Source organism: Alligator mississippiensis, chromosome 2 (assembly GCF_030867095.1).
Source record: "Alligator mississippiensis isolate rAllMis1 chromosome 2, rAllMis1, whole genome shotgun sequence".
Lineage (NCBI taxonomy): Eukaryota > Metazoa > Chordata > Crocodylia > Alligatoridae > Alligator > Alligator mississippiensis.
Window position 1 is genome coordinate 49759299 of NC_081825.1, and position 15101 is coordinate 49774399.

The 15101-nt window shown below is 38.9% G+C and overlaps 1 protein-coding gene across 10 annotated transcripts in view; it reads left to right on the plus strand.

Moving 5' to 3' along the window:
- The window catches only part of TBC1D1 (TBC1 domain family member 1), a 191676-nt gene that overhangs the window by 151367 nt on the left and 25208 nt on the right, over positions 1 to 15101 (plus strand). For 9 of the 10 annotated variants that reach the window (XM_019480505.2, XM_019480519.2, XM_014594954.3 and 6 more), the window contains 3 exons: positions 5455 to 5640; positions 10050 to 10211; positions 12565 to 12723. In XM_019480505.2, coding sequence (XP_019336050.2) covers positions 5455 to 5640; positions 10050 to 10211; positions 12565 to 12723 — 507 coding nt within the window. The remainder of the gene's footprint in view (positions 1 to 5454; positions 5641 to 10049; positions 10212 to 12564; positions 12724 to 15101) is intronic. The other variant, XM_019480526.2, reaches the window with a different exon arrangement.

The following is a 15101-nucleotide window of genomic DNA, read 5'->3' on the forward strand; positions in this document are numbered from 1 at the left end:
TGCTCTCCACCCATCCAGCTCTGCCTTCCCCCTCTGCCCGCCCAGCTCTGCTCTCCCTGGCTCTGCCCTCCCCCGCCCCTCATAACGTTCTGTGCCTGGCTTAATTGCAGAGTCAGGAGCTCGGTGCAGCGCCAGAGGGAGCCGTGGCAGTGCTCACCCCGACCCAGCCAGTTGGTGCGGTGCACCGCAAATATTCAAATCCATGAATAGCAAGGGTTTCCTGTATTACACTTTTAGTTGTAGCAGAGTTATAATTTGAACACACTTTTATCAGTCTTTTCCAGTTTTCATGGGGACTGAGAGTCAATTCAATTACACCTCCAAAAACTTGCCTTTTGCCTAATTCATCTTGATGTGAATTTCCTATGGTCTCTTAGGGAATATTGCAAATAATGAGGTAACTTTGTAATCATGTACAAAAAGATAGTTTGAAGATTTAAAGAGTGCCCCACCTCTATCATGAAATACTCTTTTCTTAGGCTCTGAGTTTAAGTGTAAGGTAACACTCAGAAGCATTGTGTAGTGGAACAGGTGGTGTTTGGGCCAGCCCTTTTGTCTCTGACCCTTTGGGAGAAGAGACTGACGGGGACAAAAATTATAAAAGCAGAAGTCAACAGGGGAACAATTCACTTCTTATTTAATTGCCAAGTTCAGTGTGAGTGCCTTTCAATAAGCAAGAAAAGACTAGCTGCTTAGAAACTGAGCGAATCAGTACAGTGGCTCAGTTTAAAAGGCCCAAAACTTTTCCATTTAATTAACTTCTGAAGATGAGAATATTTGCATGTGTTCCATTTAAAATGTGTGTTGCAATGCTAGCCAATGATTTAAAAAATTGGCCTTCTAAGCTACTGTGCAGGATATGTTTTCATAAATGTCCCTTTCCCAGGACCTAAATGAAATAACATGCACAGATATACTTAGCCTTGACTGGGTGGAGTACGGCATGGTGGTCTGCTTCACTGTGTTAGGGCAGAACATTTTCCTCCTTGTGCATCCAGAGTCAGACTTGGTTCTCCTCTTGAGCTAGCCTGTATATCTATTCTGTGTGGTTGATGCAAGAATCCTACTGAGATGGCCTTATGTTCGGAACTTGGTATGGCAGCTTTCAAGCATTTGTAATTGTGGGAGACATGGCACATAAGTGTGGTTGTGTAAGATAGTTATGCATCATTGGGTGGTTGAATTTAGGTCTATGGATATGTAGTTGACAGAAAAAAATAAAACGGATGCTATAGCAGAATTTAAAAAAGCATACATATATGAATTATGAAGAAGAGACAATTTCATTTATCATCATCCTGAAAATATAGAATAATTCTTTTTACGTTCTCATGCATTATCTTTTGTGCATGTGATGGATTTAATTTTGATGTCTATAGTAGTGGGTTTTTTTAAGTAGACTATTTGCATGCTTGACTTACTGCAAAGTGTACTTTATACACAATGAAAAGTGAAAAATTTGATGGAAAGGTGGTGGCATATGACTGAAGAACTTGAAGCTAAAGCAAACATCTCTTGAAAGTTGTTGTGTTTCCATGTAGGAGTAGGAGTTGTGAGGATTCATGACTGCATTTCTTAATATTTACTTAAGGAACTGGTAATCGTCACATTATGTGAATTATGTTGGTGCTGGGCTTGTGCACTTGTGGGTGTGTGTTTTCTAAGTCAAACCTAGCATAGAGGGTTTTTTATATATGCCACATTTGACGTTAAAATGTCTCTGACATTTAAATTGTACCTTTTTTCCCATAGCTTCTACTTCATTAGGTTATTCAGAGATTCCTTTCTTGTCCTTTTTAAAGCGTCGGTTAGCAGGCCATGGAATAAATATGTGGTTCAGTGTCTGTATCAGTTTTAAGAAAATTATGGGCCAGACCCAGGCCCAGTCTTTTTGGGTGTTTTTACACATGCTCTGGAGGTTGGGGGGCACTTTAGTTGGAGCGACTCTCCCATTCTAATTAAAGCACCCACAGCATTTCGTGCATCAGCGGGCTAAAACTACAGCTCATTGAAGAAGCTTTAGTTAAAGCGCCCCTGCTGCCATTTTGAAGCACAGTGATGCTGATGCACAAGATACAAAGACTGCTGGAGTGCACTAATTAGCACGTTCCAGCAGACTCAATTAATTGAGTTTGTTTTGACACACTGTAATTACGGCCTGTTGCAGCAGCCTCCCTGCACGTCTACAGGCATCCTTTATGCCAATCCAGTAGTGCAAAACATTTGTAAAGATGGTCTAAACTGGCAATCTGGGAAATGCTAGCTGGTTTGGCAAGTTTCATACATTTTCTTTGAAATAGGGAGCATACAGGACTCTCTAGTTCACATAGCTGCTTCTGTTGGGCTGTTACAAGGCAATGTTAGTCGTAGAGATCTTCAGATTAGGGGGTCATAAAAGTGTGGAACTTTGGGCCACCTCTTTCTCTCCCAAGTTCTGAACTGTGCAGCACTTAACCAGCTTTGTGAACAGGCTAACAATTATACTTAAATATGATCTGCTATATCTTCATCTTCTCTAGCAGGTCCCTCTTGGAAGCATACATCTTCTCTGAGGCCTTTGTTATTGCCATGTCAGCTTTCTAGTGAGCAGCTCTCCACATCACAGGAGCATCCATCACCATTGATATCCTTCTGTTGCAGCCAAATGGTCATGGTCTGATTGCCCATCACTGAACAATCATAACCAGACAAGTGATTCCCCTAAAGCAGACTTGACATATATAATAAGGGGGATATAGGAGATTCTGGCAAGCTACTGCACATGCTTTGTCTGTTCTTAAGTAAATTAATTTATTTCAGTCTGGTGTTTGTTAAGCAATAAGTTGACTGCAAAGTGAGGCAGGAAGAGACAGAAGTGTCCTAAGCCCATTTTTAAAATGAAAGGGGGAAGTATGTTCTGTATCATTATAATCTGGAATCGACACCAGCCAGTCTACAGTATATTGTCTGCGTGTGTTCCTATATCTTGTTTTCATAGATGGAAGGATATGGAAATTATAGGCCTGTTAGTCTTACCTCGGTCCTGGGGAAGCTCTTTGAGAAAATTATCCAGGTGCACATCTGCGAGGGGCAAGCAGGGGAGCGTATGCTTAGGGGCAACCAACATGGGTTCATTAGAGGCAATTCCTGTCAAACCAACCTGGTGGCCCTCTATGACCAGGTCACACAATCCTTGGACGCAGGTGTCGCGGTGGACGTAGTCTTTCTGGACTTCAGGAGAGCCTTTGACACTGTCTCTTTACCCCATTCTTGTTAAAAAATTAGGAGATTGTGGTGTCGATGCTTTCACAGTCAGATGGGTTGCTAATTGGCTGGAGGGCTGCGCCCAGAGAGTGGTAGTGGACGGGTCATTTTCAACCTGGAGGGATGTGGGCAGTGGGGTCCCCCAGGGCTCTGTCCTCGGGCCCGCACTGTTCAACATCTTCATCAGCGACTTGGACGAGGGGGTGAAAAGTACCTTGTTCAAATTCGCAGATGACACTAAGATGTGGGGAGAAGTGGGCATGCTAGAAGGGAGGGACAGGCTGCAGTTGGATCTGGACAGGTTACAGGGGTAGGCGGATAAGAATAAGATGGGATTCAATACTGACAAGTGCAGGGTACTGCACCTAGGGAGAAAGAACCAGCAGCATACCTACAGGCTGGGGAACTCCCTTCTCATCAGCACACAGGCAAAAAAGGATCTTGGAGTCATTATAGACTCCAAGATGAATATGGACCACCAATGTGGGGATGCAGTCAGGAAGGCTAACCGCACCTTGTCATGCATCCACAGATGCATCACGAGCAGGTCCAAGGAGGTGATCCTCCCCCTCTATATGACATTGGTCAGGCCGCAGTTGGAGTACTGCGTCCAGTTCTGGGCGCCGCACTTCAGGAGGGATGTGGACAACATGGAGAGGGTCCAGAGGAGGGCCACTCACATGATCAGGGGTCAGCAGGGCAGACCGTACAAGGAGAGGCTATGAGACCTGAGACCGAGATTTAAACCTAACACTTTGAAGTCATTAGTTTTTTAGTCTTACACAGGAGGTTCCATCTTTAACTAGAGAGGCTATTGCACTTCCATAATAAGACTATCTATAGCAGCACCTCCAGTACCGAAAACCTGCTCTTTTTGCTCCAGCAGTGTATGGTCTGTCACTTGAGCTGGATCAAGATCAGGTAGTTCTCAGATACAGAAGTAGCCTGTGATCCTTTCAAGTCATAAAAATCCAATAGATGGTATCATGTATGTCCACACAAGTGTGTGCACACATCCCCTGAGCTAGATCCACAGAGATGCTTAGCACCTGTAACTCCTGATGAGTATGAGTCACGGCTGCCCAGAACTTCTGCAAATCAGGCCCAGTCTTGCTTCCATAAAAATAAATAAATAAAACCACCTATTGATCCCAATGGCAAGTATCATTAACTTTACATGGGATGGCATTGAAGACTGCATGAGAAAGGTACAGTGGAAGGAAAAATAAATATGGGTCAAAAGTGTATATAAGTGAATTTAATAGTTCTTACCACTAATATCTAATGAGATGTTTTGTTTTTTTTCAAAGAGATTGTAGCCCCAAGGACTGATATAACATCAGAATATTAATGACAGGTCTTAGTCAAGCCTAAGAAGTTATTTTCATCATACAGAAAAAGGAAATGTACTAGCCATGGTTTCTTTTAATTGATATAATGAGAGATAGTTGTCTGTGTTAGTCTTAAGTGAATCAGAAAGCAGGGCAGAGTGGCACTTTTCATTTAAGAGTCATTCAGAAAGACATAAGGTGTCATAGACCATAGCCTGCTTCATCAGATGCTACTTATAGCTATGCATCTGATAAAGCAGGTGGTAGTTTATGAAAGCTTACATCTTTCTGAACAAGTTAGTGTTTAAGGTGCCACCCTGTGCTGGTTTTGTCTAACTGATGTAATGTTAAGGGGAGAGAAAATGAATCTAACCCAGTTCATCTATACAAGCCTGCTCTGCCCTGGCTAAGATTGCTGCTGTCCCAGGCGCACAGGAGTAGCCTGCTACCAGGTGTAGATACTGCACCTGGTAGCAGGCTACTCCAGCTCAGAGTACTCCAAACTTTATTCCTTTGCACTAATTGCATGCATAGATGCACCCACCAACTACTCAGAAGGTACCAATATGAGCACAATGCAAGTGCTTACCTAATTAAGCATGAAATGGCAGGTTCTAGTTTTCAGTCTTTGTTTGGAAAATAAAACTCTGTCCTGAGAACATTTGAAACTACTAAATATCCTGGGAGAAATTTTCGTAAGGGCCTTATTAGACCTCCTTTTCCTACAAATGCGCAACATCTTGTGTGCAGTTGCGCATAAATCTGTGTCTGTATGTGTGCAAATGAGTTATAACAGCTGACCTCTGGAAATATGACTGTTTGATTATATGTAAAATTTAATTGGGTTGTGTTTACATCTCTTTATCTGTATCTTTTCAAGATTACACTGAACTGGGAGATCTACCTCCCAGATCCCCATTAGAACCGGTTTGTGAAGATGGCCCTTTTGGGCCAGTGAAAGAAGAGAGGAAACGAACACCTCAGGAACTGCGAGAATTGTGGCAGAAAGCTGTTCTTCAACAGATTCTGCTCCTCAGAATGGAAAAGGAAAATCAAAAGTTGCAAGGTCAGCAAAGTTCGTGATTAAATGCTGGAAGCAACAAGCCCTATGTTCTTGGTTTGCATTTAGGCCTCTGCAATAGGATTGGTCTTTAATAAAATTGTTGTAGAAGTGATATGGACAAGTAAATCTAGCTGTATCTCTTCCAGTCATCTTGTGTGGAGTAGGAGTCGTCTTGTTTATTCATAACCTTTTACCAGCAATTTCTTTTATGCAAGACCCAAAACCTAGAGTTTGTGCTATGCATTTCAAAGAAGCAGAAACCTATGTACCTTGGAATTCTGTGGGGAGGGTCCTTTCATAAAGGCAGATGAATTTCAAGAAGACCTCTGAGTTATTTTACTAAAGAACCAACCTCAGAGGCAGTGTTTGAAGAAACAGATGAGGACATTCTTCAGCATGCTATGCTTTATAATTAGCCATTTATTTTAATGGTTTCATTTTGAGATGTAATGCTAAACATTTTAATATGGTATAATGTTTCAGGAAACACAGAATACATTCTATTTAGCTACTACTAAATGAAGTGGCAAAGTATTAAAATGAGGTGTTTCGTATTATATTTCAATTATCAGTTTATTATTAGAAATTTGCACAGGTTACTAAAGGTGTGTATTTTTATCAGTTTTTTCAAATCAGTGCCACTGACTAATCAGAATTCTGTACACTGAACAACAAGACAAAATTATCCCTCCATAAGTTTGGATACAAGAAAATATTGTTAATTGCAGGGGATAAAACCCCCCCACAGTGAGTTTTCCCATTAACTCTAACGCAAGCTGTAACTCAGATGTTTATTTTAAAGCTGGCTTCATATAAGAAGACTCTTTTCTTTTAGGTTTTTATGTTTACACCTAAAGGAAATATGAGCAAGCCTAGCCCCACTGAGTGGAGTTGTATTCATTTAGATTTACAGAGTCAGTCTTAATAGTACACAACTATAACATGTTCATTAGTGCTGCTATTGTTTTTAATCAGTGTTTTAAGCTCTCAGTAATTTGTGAAAAAGAAAAATGGGTACACCAGGATAGAAGTTATGGAATGTCTTGCCAAGTATGGAACTCATACATTAATAGATGTTACCATTCCTTTTATAAAAGATATAATACTTCCTCAATGCATGTATAGTATCTGGTTCTAATTTTGCTGCAGTGGTTTACCTTGCTTCTAATAAATTACATACAGTGTGTCTGTTGAATGTACTAGTACAGAACAGTGACCTAAAGGAAACAGTTCCAGCTAACATAGCAACCAAACGTATTTCCCTTTTTGTGTTCCGTTCCCTTTGCTGTTAATGAGGTATGGGCATATTTGCAAAGATTCAGAAAGACTATGTGTTTTATCTTTACCATAAACTTTCATCTCTGTTAATCCCATTGAATGCACTGCTATTATTTAATGACATATTTTCAAAATTTGAGGGAGGATCACTAAACTACAGAAATTAGAGAGGGAGATGCCAAAGGTATTGGGTTTTTGGAAGCCTTGTGTTTAGCCGTATTCAAAGTAAGCAAAGCTGAAGGGGGGGAACAAAAGGGAAAAGAAGTTAAGGATTTAAGAATATCTTTTATTAATTTGCAGTCAAGCATAACAAAACCAAAGTTGTGGTGCTAATTTTTAATCTTTTTATGTAGTTTCACCCTCTCAATGCTTTCATCAGAAGCCTATCAGTAGCATATGTACTACTCATTTTCTGGTTGTAAGTCCTTCCCTGAGAGAGTGTTATACAGGAACAATCATAGGAATGAAATGTTGCTAGTATAATAATTTATAGTATATGAGTTAATAACTATAATATATTAGACTATATGAGTAAATAATGTATCAAATTTGATATTTGAAGTCACCAAAGGTTTGGAGCCAGATCTATGAAAGTATTTAAATACTAAAAGGTCTAGCATGATCTTTAACAAAAATGGTTATACGCATTAGACACCTATCTTCCATTGTCCTTTATGTGAATTAGGTGTCTAATTTCATCAATCACTTTCGTAAATATCACTATTTAGAAAAAATCAGCAACATTTAAAGGCTCTGTCTTAATTTATTTTCCAGAACTGTTGCATTAAAATGAATTTTAATGAATAAAGTTTGTGGGGGTTTTTTAATTACTTCCAATGATTAGGGAGATGTTACTTGATAAATTACTATCATTCTATGCTCTAAGAAACTGTAAGGTCCTGCATGCATCTATAAAAGCTTAACTTTCACAGTTGATCCCACTGAGTAATTATTGGTATATATAACCATTTGCAAGAATTAGGACCTGAATTATTTTATGATCTCAAAGTGAAAAATTTCTAAATACATCCTGTTATTTTTCTAATTTTTCAATCTACCATAGCATTTTGAAATATTGGAAAAGACATGGCTTAAATTGTATGTTCCTCAAATATTAATACTTTAAAACCCTGTACAGCAACTGTTGTCTGACAAACTATGCCAGGACCTGTACTGACTCATGACTCATGCTTTTGCACAAAATAGCTTATGATCCACCACTAGCGGCAGCAGTGGCACCTCATTGAGCCATAGGGCAGCCCTGTAATGGGCTCTGGGCAGCTGCAGCCAGAAAGGCCCGAAAAGCAGCGAGCGCATCTGGTGCTACTTATCATGGGCAGGGTAGCCTCTCTCTGTCTTCCCCTTCCTCTGCTCCCCTTCTCCCCACTGCAACCATTCTGCACCTCCAGCACAGCTCCTCACCTTACACCAGCTCCCAGCCCATGCACCGGAAGCAGCACCAGATGGGAGTTCTCCTGTATCAGCATGTCAGTTGTGGTCCCAGCCAGTCACCTCGATCCCCGGCAGGAACCTGTAGTCAGCATCCACAGCTGATGCCAGTGTACATCCCGCGCTAATTCCAGCGCACCGGGCAGGAGCTGGTGTAAGCTGTGGATGGGGTGGGATGTGCCTGCCTGCCCAGCACAATGCAGAAGCTGGAACCACTGGCTTCCTATGTGCCAGATCCTGTGACTTCATGGCCACCATCCCATGGGCCAGATACATTCAGTTGGTGGGACATATTTTGCCCGCCTCTGCTCTAACCTCTCACCAGGTTCTACTCAGTTCTGCTGGTCTCTTCCAGCTTAGGCCCTCCTGGACCGACTCACAGTTCCCCCACCCTCCTCGTATTGTTTCTCCAGATCAGCACAGGGAGCTCCTTCTGCTAGTGCTGCTAGGATCAGTCTCCAGCTCTCTGCACTGCTTCCCTTTGCTTCCAGCAGTGAGCTACTGCCATGGTCAGTCAATTGACCTCTGGTGCAGGGTTTATAGCCCACAGCCTGCTTCCTTTGGCCTCTCAGATGCTTTTCTCAAAAGTATGGTCCTCAGTTTTTCACTCTCAGTAACAGAACAGGGTCCCCTGTTATAATAATCAGGAACTTTGTAAATTAAAGATTTTTTTAAAATATTGTCCTCCATATACTAATTTCATGGAAGTATTACATTTCTCAAATGGGAGAAAGGAAAAGCCAACAAGGAAAAAAAGACTTTTGAATTTGGATAGATAGGTTTGAAACAACGAGTTTAAACTTTAAAAAAATCAAATTGTCCTTGTAGTGTTTTTTGATGAGTATTAAATCATCAGTGACAGTCTTATGTATGGCAATAGTATTCCCTCAGAATGACAGTTCAGTGGTAATGCATTACAGTAATGCATCATCACAGCAACAAGGTAATGTACATATCACACATATACACATCATTAAAATGATGGCGGCTTTATGATGCATTGCTTTTTAAGCATGGTCCAACTCAAAAATGCTGCTTGAGATTTGATAGGTGTTATTTTTTTAACACTTAAAATCCTTGCCTACTCTTTCATTTCCTATTGGCTCTTGTAACTGCGGGGTCCCCTTTGAGTCTCCATATGTTGCCATCTACTTACTCACCTGATGGCTCTTTGACCCTGCCATTCCTGGACCACTTTGGACTTGATAGTTTACTTCACTGCTCCTATTTGTTCTCCTTCCACTCTCCTTATTAATGCTTCAGATATCGGCTGAAAAATATCGTCTTCTCTTTCTTCTGCTGTATGGGAGCTGTACTCATTGGCTCATTCTTCTTTAACTTTTTTATGATACGACTTGTATCTTTCACTAACCCAGTTGACAAAGATGGCTCTTGAATTATTTATTTCTTGCAAACAGGCAAATAAATCTCCCTCCTGCCTTTTAGGAAATGCTGCCTATTTCTTTAATTGCTTTCACCAGTGTTGTAAAGGTCTTTATATAAAATGTTAAACAGAATCAGTGCAGTTCCTTCCAACAGAAATATACAGCTAAAACAGTTTAAATGTCTAAAATTCTGTTAAAAATTCCAAGCTTCTAGTAATTTTAAATATGACCTGAGTAAATAAACTGATTTTTATAATAATCTATAGCATTAACTGCTGTATTGCTAATGCTGTTTTCTAGCCTCTGAAAACAATTTGCAAAACAGACGTCTGAAACTTGATTATGAAGAAATCACTCCATGCTTGAAAGATGTGACCTCAGTTTGGGAAAAAATGTTGAGTACTCCGGGAAGGTCAAAGATTAAATTTGACATGGAAAAAATACATTCTGCTGTTGGGCAAGGTAAGCACAGGTTATTATTTTAAGATACTGAAGCACACATACAAATTAAGATTAGAAAAAAAACCTAAGGTGACTTCTCTGTCAGTTCTAGTTTTCTGATTACATTATTAATAGACATGTTTTCCACAGTCCTAAATAAACAAGTGAAAGGTTCAGCAGTAAAATATTTTAGTTCATTTTCCCCACAGTTATGCTTCTGCAACTTCTATTGAGTTGGAACCATGAAATCAAAGGTAAAGTGTTTGTTGTTCATTATGCAATGAGAAAAGAGATTGGAACATCACAGTTTAGTAGATGCAGCTATTTTTTATCAGTTACTGTTATAACCTGGATTTAATAGAAACATGGATCTCTCCCAAAAGTATTTCTCTGTGAGCATTAGATGAAGCTCTACACTGTTATCTGTTCCAACTCTGGGTGTACATGGATAAAATAGCATTTGAATATCTGTTCATCTCTTCATAGATACAGACGTAAAACAAGGAGAAACGTCTACGTCTGACTATACTCAAAAGTACCGGACATTTATAATATAGCTGACTTTCTGACTACTACTATTAAGAACATTAAATAGGACATAGCCCTAAATATATTTTACAATGTTTTAAGAAATTGGTTATTGTCCCTTACCTTTATTATTTGTACTTAAGTAGCGTATACAGTTATTTATTTGCATTAAAGTAGTGCATAGAGGCTTCTGCCTTATTATGCTAAGTTCAGTACATACATGTAAGAAAGAAAACTATCTCAAAGATTTTCCAATCTAAGTACCATACAAAGCTGTCTAATGGGTGAGATTACTAGCCAGTGATCACTAGTAGCAGGCATTTAAATGTTTTGTAAAATAAGTGATTGAGCCTGCATGTTTGTTTATTATTACTGCACAAATTATACCTGACCAGTTGATTATATCTATATAGCAGCAGCACACATCTCAAGGTTTCTAACTTAATTCCTGAAGAAAGCTCATTATCATCAATTTTTGTTCCTGTCTGAAGATAAAGGATTTTAGTCAGCCAGTACTTGAGGAAGGGAGAAACTTTGCTTCTGTTGACTGACCAACCATTTTTTGAGTTTTCTGGTCTACTTTGAAACTGAGAAATGCAGCTTTAAAGCTTTGGAATGATACTTAATTTTAATAAATTACTAATTATACTCGTATGAAAGTGACAGGCTGTATAGGGAACACTGTCTAGCTCTTGCTGTTTTACAGCATCTCTCTCAGGAACCTGCTATTGGTAAACCAGTGTCCTTAGAGTGAAGTACTGTGGTATTTCATTTAATATGTACTGATATAAGACATTCCCTTAAAGTAATCTGAGACTTGCAGCTTGGAAAAAAGTGCTACAAAATAAATAAACAAGCAGAAGAAAAATCTAGGGATAAACATGAGATGAATGTTTTGAGGTGAATAGTGTATTATGTCATTTGCAGTATACTTCTAAAGTGTCATCTACAATCTAACATACAAAGAGTCTTACTTGCATACTTAAATATACTTATCTGTCTCAACCAGTTAATGTAACAGTCTGAGTTTTAATTTATCTATAATACCTATAAGTGAAATACCTTTAATTTAGGTATTGCTGAACTAAACATTGTGTTTATGTGGATGATGCCATACGGTCAGATGAATATGACAGGAGAACATTTGCCCTAAAGGGTTGAATACAGCTATGCCAGTGCAGCAACAGAAGTACACCATTGGCCAAATTTTGCACATTCAACCTCACTGAAGCTAATGGAATGTCAAGAATGTGACTGAGGACAGTGTCTGGCTCCATCAATGTACCCAAAAGCCCTTTTTCATCATTTATTATGTTTTTATTTAGTAACCAAATTCAAACTGCCTAAAGTAGTTTGCAAAAATATTCCCCAAGTGAATTGTGCTGTGGTTTTGCCTCAAATATCTTTTTAACTGCTCATACATTCCTCCCAGAGTTTCAGGGTAGAACAATGTTCTGTAGATAATGATGGTCTATTAAGAATAAGTTTTAGAATAAGTGGATAGATTTTTCAGTTTGTACAAGAAAGAACATTAAAATTGTGCTGATGTATATTTTAGCCTTTTGGAAGAGTAGAATTTATTAAATTGAGTGGGTTTTGACCTCCCTTATTGCAGTCTTTTCATATTTTAAATATTTATTAAAAGAAACAGAAACAGGGACCATAGATCACCTAAAATTATCATCTTTTGATTCCAGGACATTTAGGAACAGATTGCAATACCTTTGAAAGAGCTTTGATTCTGCTAATACTTTTAACTTGATATGTGGTGTCGTCCTTAGTTTTAAATGTATTACTTTGACTTACTCTTTTTTTTCCCACCCAAACCTCTTCTACTGTCTTTCAGGAGTACCACGTCATCACCGGGGTGAGATTTGGAAGTTTTTAGCAGAGCAATACCATCTTAAACATCAGTTTGCAAGTAAACAGCTGTCAAAGGACGTGCCCTATAAAGAACTCTTAAAGCAATTAACTTCTCAGCAACATGCAATTCTCATTGACCTAGGTAAGTCTATAGCAGTGTTATGAAAATAGAACTAGAATTTCACAGTCTCTGGAGAAGTTGCATTGTTAGTAAGAAAATATGTAATGAAAACATCACCGTCTTGTTTAATGATAGTTACCACTGAGAACTGACTTTAATTGAATATTTTTTTAGAATAGTTATTTAACATCATCAAGAACCAGTTCAAATCCATAAATGCTGTACAACTTCCTGCCTGTGGCTCATGCAATAACTGCACTTGGTAGATGTGATTGTATTGGAGCTTTAAATCAAATATTGAGAGTGAACTCCTAAAGGCAGTGGAGTGGAAATAGCTAGGAAAACAAGGTTATACTTAAAAAGCCAACACTTTTCTTAATAACTAATAGTGCTTGTTTATATTAATTTATATAACGGGACTTCTAAACACTATGTTAATTTTACAAAGGCTTATTTGGCTTTACTTCTGAAACACTAAATGCATATTTAGGAGCCTACCTATCTAATCTAGCTTTCAAAGATGCTGAGCACCCACCGTCTTTGGTTTTCCCAGGAAGTTCTAAATGTTCAGCACTTTAATCAAAGCAGCCACTTTGTAGAAAATTTGTGAAGGTTAGGCATATGATTTTCTTTTATAGAAAAGTTTTCATTTTTCTCATTCATTAAAGACCTGCATGGTTGTTAATATCACAATGAAACAGAAGGCATTAAGACTAAATTTGTAGAAATTGTTGTTTTGGTGTAGAAAGGGTACAAAGGAGTAAAAGGGCAACTTTCTGCTTACTTCTCTCTCTCTGATTTTGCAAAAATATATCAGTTCTTCCCACGGCACAACAAGAGATGACCGAGCTCAAAAGATTTCACAAATCCAAAAAAACCTTCATGAGTTCTTTAAAATGTGGATCTCAGTAGCCAGATTATTTCTCATCAGAAAGACTTGATCCCATTAGTGCTGTGACCAGTAGAAATGCTCTCCCCTACTAGGCATATTTGCAATGGTCACCACATTTTATTCCACAAACCCTGTTGGGCTACTTTCTTCCTCAGCAGTGATGGTTCCCTCTCAGCCCCGTCTGTGCTGGTGTCGCACAGTGCGCAACCTCTCCCATTTAAGAATTTATTGCCAATTCCAAACATTGGTTTCCCTTGACTATGGCATACCCTCCACGTTCCCAATTACAGGTTTTCCCTTATTCCATTGGCCTTTAGTTGTCTCTCCACATTGGAACGCAGATATCCTGGGGCATCTGTTACAACTTGTTCAAGCTCAATTGAAACTTTTCTTACATAGTAATAATTGCTCAATAAGGTGTGTTTTATGGCCTGTTAGGAAGGTACTAGTATTAAAAAAAAATCCTGTTTTCCCTAGATAGTGTTTGTATGCAGTAGACGTCTTAAACACAAGCCTTTAATTTACTTTTCTAAGAGGACTTCTGCTTTATATGTGCATAATCCCTGACCAACTCGAGGATTATAGAGCATGCATTGTATTCTAACATAATAAAGGAATGCATTGGTGTTGTATTTCATAGTAGGCTAGAACTTGCATAAGATTTGTGTTTTGGAATACTTTATTGTTTGTCTTTTTTATGCATCCATAGAAGACAGTCACTTGGATTGATTACCAAAATTTGTAATAAAACTTTTATCACTTATGGGAAGGCATAAATAACCACCTGCCATTTGGATTACATGATTAAAGTTTTAAGGAAAATCTCTGCAACTCTTGCTTTAATCTGAACAATTAATACATGATGTGTATATTAGACTTCCTTTTATAACCCTGGAAAGGCAGTCCACTGATAGCTTGGCAGACCTTGTATCTTATATTACAGTGAAGATTTTTGCAGAGTAGTCAAGTTTGTTGAAAGCAATTGAAGCTACACTGCAGCATTAAACCACAGCGCCCTGTCAGAGAGGTGACCTCATCACTCCAACAGTTCTTGGGTGGCCTGGTGTTTCAGACAGGCACAGTAAATTGCTTCAGGCTTGTCTGCAATACTCCACCCATCCTGCATGGGGGTGTAGGGTCTTCTCTCTGCTCCTAGCTAGTACTGCCAGCAGGTGTGGAAGAGGCTGGGCATGGTCCCTTCCTCCTGAAGAGACTCTTTATTGCCACTTGAAATGGGCCCAGGTTTATATAGTTGAAGAGAACATTTCCTCTCACTCCAAACTGTTGGCTTGCCAAGGTTGGCTCTAACATAATGTGCTTAAAATTCATCTGAACAGAAGCAGGGGCACTTCAAATTACCCAAAGGGTAATCCAGGTAAATCATTTTGGTACATTATAAAGCTGTTTTTTGGGGACCAACAGGACAAAACTAAAATGCACATCTAAAACTAGAGCTTTGTCATACATTATAAATTGAATAGATACATAAATAAATTGCATTTGGCTG